Below are 8,937 nucleotides of genomic sequence, written 5' to 3'. Positions count from 1 at the left end.
CAAACGGAATACTTGCAATACTATTCAGTCATAATGCAAGTCTATTGGCAGCAAAACCGATCCGTCCGATGGATTCAGTTATGTTCCGTTATAACCCTGTTATAACGGAAAGCCATAACAGACTCCATAATGCTAGTGTGGACCCACACTAAGCTGTGTTTACTGGACATCTCACATAAGTGACAAATAAAATCTACAAGTTAATTCTTGAAAATGCATTTTATTAAAAAGAAATATCTTACTAAATATATACTGCACATTCCTAAATGGTAATTTAAAGGGGTTGTATGCTGTAAAATGATTATACACTCACCTCTTTATCCTGGGCCGTTCTCTGCACCGCCGGTCCCCCGCCTGGTGTTTGTTTACAGGCAGCAGCGACGTGCAGGAATACAGCATGTGACCGCTGCATCCTGTAAACAGAGCGAGGAGAGTGGCGCAGGAGAAGGAGTGATGTAAGATTATTTTTATTTTAGGTGACTTAAGGTAAAAGTATAATTAACCTGAACAACCTCTTTAATGCCATGTAAAGTCTAGAGCAATCCACTATATGACGGATTGGGAAAAATATTCAGTGTTATTGTTTGAATGGCAACAATGAATGTGGCTTCCTGGAAAGTAGGTGCCGGCAGTCTATCACACACTTGGGCCCCATTCCCACAACGGTATTTCTGGTTCGCATCCGATCCACATGTCTGCAGTCCGCATCCATATGTTCGTTCCACAGCCCCACAAAAAAAGATAGTGCATGTCCTATTCTTGTCCATTTTGCAGACAAGGCATTGTTACAATGGGTCTGCAAAAAGAACGGAGGCAACACGGACATCAGCCATATTTTTTTGCAGATCTGCGTTTTGCGGACTGCAAAATACATATGGTTGTGTGAATACACCCTTATTGAGGTGGCGGAATTGTAGACAGATGTTCTAATTCATAACGTCCTCCCTCTGCTGCTCCTTTCCCAACTTTTTTGTGTTCAAGAATTTGGCGCATTTGCTCTTGTGCGTAGGCAGGCTTTTCTGAAAGGGGTCCGGGTGGGGCAGGGAATCCTAAAATTTCAGGTGCCATATATGGACGTAGCCACCCAACCAGTGGAGTGCTACCTGGAGTATAGTGTGTATGCTTGTGGTAAAATAACAGGCCATCCACCTAGAAACGAGGAAAGAAAACAGAGGTATACACCGATGATTCAGAAATCTCCCAGCATAAGGATCAGAAAGACACATCTCCCCCTGTTTCTTATAAGACTACATTCGATCCCCTTTTTTATGAAAATATGAGACTAATTAGTTCAGCCATGCTTGTTACTGACTGCTGACAACAGTTGTTTGCTTAAAAGGGTGAGGGGACTATCAAAGATAACTCAAGGGGGATCTCTTGGATTTTTATATTAAAAGGCCTATCCTTAGGGTCCTATTACACCGGCAGATGATGAAGCAGGCGATTGTAGCGAATAAAGTGTTCCTTCCCCACAATCGCCTGCTCGCTAGCGGAGGAGACCGCTGCTATTACATGCAGCGATCTCCTCCTCAGTATTGCTAATGCCATCGCTCGGCCCCATACTGAATCACTTTTGCCGACAGTAGGTCGTGATAACACTGCACGATCTGCTGTCGACAAACAAGGATTTTTAAACCTGCTAAAAGATTTCGATTAAGCTTTTGCTCATTCATTGGGTAATCTGTGGGAGCATTACAATGCCAGATCATTGCTAACAAACGTTTATATGAATGCCTATTAGCGATAATCTGAACGATTATGTTAAGGTGTAATAGGGCCTTTAGGATAGGTCACCAATATCAGATCGGCGGGGTATAGCTCTTGGACAGAGCTGTGTAGTTCCAGTGCCACACCTACTGCAAATCAGTTAATCGGTAGGGGAGCCGGCAGTCAAACCTCCATCAATCTGATATCAAAAGGGTGGTCCACTATTTTTATATTGATGACCTATCCCCAGGATAGGTCATCAATATCAGATCGGCGGGGGTCTTACTCCCAGCAGCCTACTGATCAGCTGTTTGAAGAGACCGCAATGCTCATACAAGTGCCGCCTTCTCTTCATTGTTTACCTGCTCATGTAATAAAAACAAAAACAGTAGAGGCAGTGCCCCATGTACAGCACTATTAATGTAATGTGGTCAGTAGTGGCAAGTATCATGCATAACTTTACGTGTTGCGTAATATATATATTGTAGGAAGGTACAAGGGGTCGTCATTGATGGTAGGTATGTGTCACCGAGGTTCCTGGCCTCGGTGAAGTAAGAGCCGGTATTTTCATGTGTCAGCGGCAGCTAATGCTGATTGACACTTTGCTATTTAGTATGGCTGTAAATAGCTGATTCGGGATGGCTCTTACTGGGAGTAGTCAAAGTGCTGGGTGGGTGACTACTTCCCACGTTCCAGGCCGGGTCTTGGCAGGCTTATCAAAAACAGCCAGCACTGTCAGGTGGTGTGGATTACCTCCCTCTGACAGTGGAGCTGTGGAGATCTATGCGCTGAGGTCTAAAGACCATGTGTCAGGCGAGCAGGCCCCCTTAAAGCCTGCAAGTGGACTTTCTGAGACTGAGCATTCAGCCGGGTGTGAACTGACACCCAGGATACCAGGTGAACTTTATTTTGTTTTTCTGTGTGTGAACAAGCACCAAGCCTGAAAAGTGACTGTTATGTTATAAGTGTGAATAAACACTAAAGAGCGATTTACAACCTGGTCCTGGTGCCTCTATACTGCGTCTGCTAACCTGCCTACCAGAGTGAATCCCCACAATATATTAAAAAATAAAATTATATATATTTTTTTTTTTTTATGTAACTGGGTGGCAGCCTTGGTCCTCTGTCGGTGTTTATTTTGCACTAAACTCATCTAGTCCAGAAGTCCTTCCTGGGGAGTACACCAACAAAGGGGCCCCGTTTTTTTCACCGTTCTTCCTGCTTGTTTACCTGCTCGCCATTGCAACTGCACCGGTGAGCAGGTGTAATTACAACGGCTCCATCCCTATTCACTTCTATGGGACAGCTCCTTCATGTTTAAGTTAATAGACTGGAGCCATCCCATTGAAGTGAATGGGGTGGTGTAGATGTAATTACACCTGCTCACCTGTGCAGTTCCAACGGCGAGCAGGTAAACAAAGAAGAAAAGGCAGTGCTTGTACGAGTGATGCAGTCTCAATAAACAGCTGATCGGTGGGGGTGTCAGGAGTCTCCTCCCCGCCGATCTGATATTGATGACCTATTCTGAGGATAGGCCATCAATGTAAAAATCCTGGAGAACCCTATTCAAATATATTAACATATAAAGAAATATATGCATACCATACCTGGTAGGGATAGGTTTGTGTGAGAACACATTGAATGGATTCCAGAGAGCAGGGGAAATTCTGTAGACCAACAAACTTGAACTGCATAAAAAAATAACAGGCATTTAAACATATATTGATTTTCCAACAGCACTGTAACTCTTCAAGTCCTATTACACTAAATTAAAGGGGTTATCGTTTTTTTATTTCATGTCCACTCCCTTGATTAGACTAACAACTTTTTCATCTGTACTTATTAAAAGTTAATTACCAGACCAGCGCTGCTCTCATGTTCCAATTATATGCTCCTGGCACTTCTGGGATCACATGCCATACATTCTGCGTGTGATCCTAGCATGGTTACAACCCACAGCGCATGCGTGAGAATGAATCTCTCACCACAGTACACCCACTCAAAAAAAGATGATAAACAGTCAAATGTCCAGCAATTTCACTTTGGACTTTGAGTACTAAACAAATAAGGATATTCATAGGACTCCGTACTCTTCATTCAGCTGGCATCATGCACAAGCAATAATTCAGCCAATTAAAGGGGTATATCCAAGGTCTATAATGCCCACTCATACCTCATAGAGGTAGTACTAACCTCGCTCCCTGCACCAACATTGTTTCTGATGCTGGCACAGCCGCCGCATACTCCCATCGCTGGGGGGAAGGCAGCAACAAGGTTGAGTGTCTCCCTAGCATCATGGGTGAAGCTAGGGAGGCTCATTTCCATTGCAGCCGGGCATTAGCTGCTCCCCCGACACCTGATGTTTTCATCCGCGCGACAGGGAGAGGCAGCCTGGGCATATGGGAGAGGGGGGGTGGTTTCGGGGCATTTTAAATCTTGGATAACCCCTTTAACCTCTTCCTGACCACCTCATGTAAATTTACATCAATAGTCAGGTACTTAAAAAAATTGCCACCTGCTCACGAGTGCAGAGGGCACCATAGCCGCTGGATGCCTGCTGTTTTAAACAGCAAATCACCCCCCCCTTCCGCCAAAAAATAAATAAAAAAATACATATACAAGTAACAAAAAAAACACAACATCAAGGGCATCGACGCATGCGAAAATACATGTATACACACAAGTCATACACACCACAAAATTGTATCAATGAAAAGTACAGATCGCCCCGCAAAAAATGAGCCCTCACACAGCCCCATAGACATAAAAATAAAAAAAGTTATGGGGGTCAGAATATGGTGATGCAAAGAAAAAGAAAATCTTTATTTTTTCAGCATTAAAAATGTTCCTATTTACATCATGGTCATAGGAAGAGTGAGGAGGTGATGTCATCTTAAATTGTGGTGTAAAACTACTTTATGTGATGAACATGCTATCTGCACTTTTGTACAATCATGGACACATTGCCATGAGGAGACATTTTTGTATGATGCATAATCCTCTCTTTCTGCAATTAATGTCAGAAGAGAGAATAACATACTGCCAGTCATAAAATCAGGGCTACTACGGCAAGGCACAAGCAGCTCCTAGCCATTGTTTGGGGATCTCTGCTCTAATGAGCATTTTCTCACTAATCCCATTATCAATGTGTGCTACTTACTGGATTGATCTTGGAAATATTACACAGCCCATCTTCCTCCTGCAATTTTGATTGAAGCCAGTAAAAGCGAAAGTCAGTCTGTGAAGAAGAACAATTTTTAACACAGAGCAAGTGGAAGAACACTCAGCAAACTAATAATTCCCTTACAAAACTGTATAATATTATAGATGCTGCAAATTTTCCTTACACATTTTAGATTTTAGTCACTGATTTAATATTTTTGTTCTTATGGGAGATAAGCCACAGCCAAGTGTCTGCCAGCAGTTTATGCCCATCTTCCCTGTGTATGGGGGAGGCAGGAAAAGTAGCTAAGGTGTTATATGCACCTTTAGCAGTTGAATGGAGGCCTATTTAAATCATTATTTACTTTCTTCATATCTCATAATATAATAAATGTCCATTTGAGTCCAAAATATTGAAAAAATGTTTTTGAAAATTAACATATTACACCCATTCAGTGATTTGTCTCCTTCATATAGAAAACTCTTCTGCACCAATTTCTGAATCATATTCATGGCTTAGACCCAAATCACACATCCGCAATTTCATTCCGCATTTTGCGGAACGGAATTGCGGACCTATTCATTTCCGTTCCCTAAAAAAAAAAAGAGAACATGTCTTGTTCTTTTCCGCAATTGCATATTCTATTAGTGCCGGCGATGTGCGGTTCGCACATTGCCGTGTCCTTTTTTTGCGGATCCGCGAAACACGTTACGGACGTGTGAATGGACCCTTATAGACACTTACCTGGCAGTCATACACCGGGTGTCCTCTCCAACACATGACATCCAACACATAATATGTTCGGGATTCCTCATTGTAAATACAGTCTAGAATAGTGTAGTCTGCAACAGATAAGACAAAAGGTAATTAACCCATCATCTGCCATTATATTAATAATGCTTTCCTGCATATTTTAGGGATTACCTTTATTAGAAGTTATGTCCTGAACAATTCCCTGATACAATGTTGTATTGTAAAAGAACAGAGAGAAGGAAATCATTGGTTTGCTGTTTCTTCATAGATGATAGCTGACAACTCTTACAACATACTACAGTCTGCCTCCCATAATTATACTGTACCAGCAGTCTGTACAGGGATCAAGCACGCTTCAGATAATGGGAAAGTGATTTGGATAATAGGAATCTCAGATGATTTACTCATTGACATTACTATTTCTAGAAAAACTGCCCCAAATGCAAGTTCAGTAGGGATACAAACAGTTCTTATGTCATTATCCCTTGAAATGAAAATATCAAACTGGTTACGCTAAAGTAACATTTTTAAAGGGGTTATCTGAGAATTTGATATTGATGGCCCGACTATCCTCAGAATAGACCATCAATATCTGTTCGGCAGGGGTCTGACTCCAGGCCGTGCTGTGGCTTTTTCCTAGGCCAGTGATGTCAGGTTCATCTGGTACGTGGCCTTGATGCAGCTCAGTCCCATTCAAGTGCCTAGAGGCATATACTGTATATTTTAAAATAATATTTTGCTGGATCAAACATATTTTAAGAGCAGAACTGTCGGAATGAAGCAAACTAATTAAAAACACTTATTACAAAACACCATAATAACTGTACTTACCTTTACCAGTGGCACTATTTTGTCGGTTTCCCCCAGGTAGTAGTGATGGAAACCTGTTCACGCAATACCCACTTTTAGTATAAGCTGCCGTTGAACCCTAATTTAAGAGTTTAAAAGGAAAATGTAAATATCGTACCATCTTACATAGAAAAATATCTGCTACTTCGAAGAAGAAAAAAACAAAAAACAAAAAAAAAAGTGTTATGTACAGATTTTATGGGCCTAAATATAGATAGCAGAACCCAAGTATATGCCATCAATGTGTGATCAGTGACAGTCCAACATTTTGGGCCTGTAGGAAGGAACAAGGGGCCGTCATTGATGGTCGGTATATGTCACCGAGGTTCCTGGCCTCGGTGAGGTAAGAGCCGGTTTTTCTTAAGTGTCAGTATTGCAGATTGCAGTCTGACACTTCAGCCGTTTATTATGGCTGTAAAGATGATGCGAGACGGCTATTACTGGGAGTAGCCAAAGTGCTGGGTGGGTGGCTACTCCCCACGTTCCAGGCCGGGTCTTTGCAGGCTTAAAAAGCAGTCAGCAATATCAGGTGGTGTGGATTTTATCTCCATCTGACAGTGAAGCTGTGGAGCCTCTGTGCTGAAGGCTGAAGACTGCAAACAAGCAAGCAGGCCGCCTGGAAGACTGCCAGTGAACTTTTGTGGCTGAGCATTCAGCCGGGTGTGAACTGACACCTAGGATTCCAGGTGAACACTTTTGTTTTGCTGTGTATGAACAAGCACCAAGACTGTTATGTTCTGCTGAGTGTGAATAAAACACTGAAGTCTGATTTACAACATGGTTCCTTGCCTCTATGCTGTGTCCGCTAACCTGTCTACCAGAGCAAATTCCCACAATTGGTGGCTTGGAGTGGGCACACGCAGTGAGGCTGGCATGAAGGCCTCTACTGGGTTCTCGCCCTTCGAAAGTTCTGTATGACCGACATGCGCGTGGTAGGGCTGTCGAATATAATCGATGCAGCGATGCATCGCGATTCGACCCCCGGCGATTCTGCATCGATGCGGTTGCTTTAAATAATCGATGCATGTTAATGACGTTAGCGACGCGTCCGCCGTGCAGCCGAGTCGGAAAAAAGTTTTTGGGCGCCTTCTTTCCCGCCTCCCGCTGACGTGTCAGAGGGGGTGGCCACAACATTGAGTGAGCCGGATCTGACTGAGTGAGGAGGAGCCGGAGGCGTGGTTTCCGCGCATCTCCGGCTCCCAGTCAGACACTCAGAAGCAGGCGGCAGTGCGGACGTGCGGTGGCTGGCGGCGAGGTGAGTTATCTACCTCCAAAGCGCCTGCCACCTACACAGCATATACACCTACCGCCTGCCACCTACACAGCTCATATTGCCGCTTCTCATACCTTTGCCGCCCGCGCCATGTTTCTTCTTTATTTTTCCGGTTGTGTATCTTCTTATTCTTCCCCTCCGTCTACAGTGGACGGAACTTTAGGTTCCGGGTCTATGAAAGGCGGTCAAACAGCGGCCCCTAGTGGCCAGTCTGGGAATGTCTACATTTATCTCACACTATTCAGGAGATTGCTCCCAGCAGGAGGTGATCCACACTGACAACTCTCAGCTAAGGGCAGGGATCTGAAACTGCTGGGGTGTCAGATTTACTGACAGTTACTGATCCTGCACCATCAGAGCCCCTTCACACGTGTATCAGTCCCTACTGAGAGGATGGTGATTGTGGATACACAGGATCTATCAACCTGAAACCTCCAGGACTAAGGCTACTTTCACACTAGCGCTTGATCGGATCCGTTCTGAACGGATCCGATCATATTAATGCAGACGGAGGCTCCGTTCAGTACGGTTCCGTCTGCATTAATAACTTAGAAAATTTTCTAAGTGCGCAAGATGCCTGAGCGGATCCGTCCAGACTTTCAATGTAAAGTCAATGGGGGACGGATCCGCTTGAAGATTGAGCCATATGGTGACATCTTCAAGCGGATCCGTTCCCATTGACTTACATTGTAAGTCTGGACGGATCCGCTCGCCTCCGCACGGCCAGGCGGACACCCGAACGCTGCAAGCAGCGTTCAGCTGTCCGCCTGTCCGTGCGGAGGCGAGCGGAGCGGAGGCTGAACGCCGCCAGACTGATGCAGTCTGAGCGGATCCGCTCCATTCAGACTGCATCAGGGCTGGACGGAGGCGTTCGGGTCCGCTCGTGAGCCCCTTCAAACGGAGCTCACGAACGGACCGACGAACGCTAGTGTGAAACTAGCCTAATACTGATGGTCTCTCAGGTTCTTTCACACTTGCGTTTTTCTTTTCCGGCGCTGAGTTCCGTCCTAGGAGCTCAATACCGGAAAAGAACTGACCAGTTTTATCCTAATGCATTCTGAATGGAGAGCAATCCGTTCAGGAGGCATCAGTTCAGTCCCTCTTACGTTTTTTGACCGGAGAGAATACCGCAGCATGCAGCAGTTTTCTCTCCGGCCAAAAATCCTGAACACTTGCCGGATCCAGCTTTAAA

General features: G+C 44.4%; 1 protein-coding gene across 2 annotated transcripts in view; it reads right to left on the bottom strand.

Moving 5' to 3' along the window:
- Positions 1-204: 204 nt before the first annotated feature.
- The window catches only part of SNUPN (snurportin 1), a 33,851-nt gene continuing 25,118 nt past the window's right edge, over positions 205-8,937 (bottom strand). For both annotated transcript variants that reach the window (XM_044283369.1, XM_044283368.1), the window contains 5 exons: positions 6,455-6,551; positions 5,615-5,712; positions 4,868-4,945; positions 3,315-3,395; positions 205-1,149 (listed from right to left, as the gene is read on the bottom strand). In XM_044283369.1, coding sequence (XP_044139304.1) covers positions 895-1,149; positions 3,315-3,395; positions 4,868-4,945; positions 5,615-5,712; positions 6,455-6,551 — 609 coding nt within the window. In that variant the 3' untranslated portion in view covers positions 205-894. The remainder of the gene's footprint in view (positions 1,150-3,314; positions 3,396-4,867; positions 4,946-5,614; positions 5,713-6,454; positions 6,552-8,937) is intronic.

This window comes from Bufo gargarizans, chromosome 2 (genome assembly GCF_014858855.1).
Source record: "Bufo gargarizans isolate SCDJY-AF-19 chromosome 2, ASM1485885v1, whole genome shotgun sequence".
In the NCBI taxonomy this organism is placed as follows: domain Eukaryota; kingdom Metazoa; phylum Chordata; class Amphibia; order Anura; family Bufonidae; genus Bufo; species Bufo gargarizans.
Note: the sequence above shows the minus strand (reverse complement) of the source record. Positions and strands in the feature narration are given on the sequence as shown.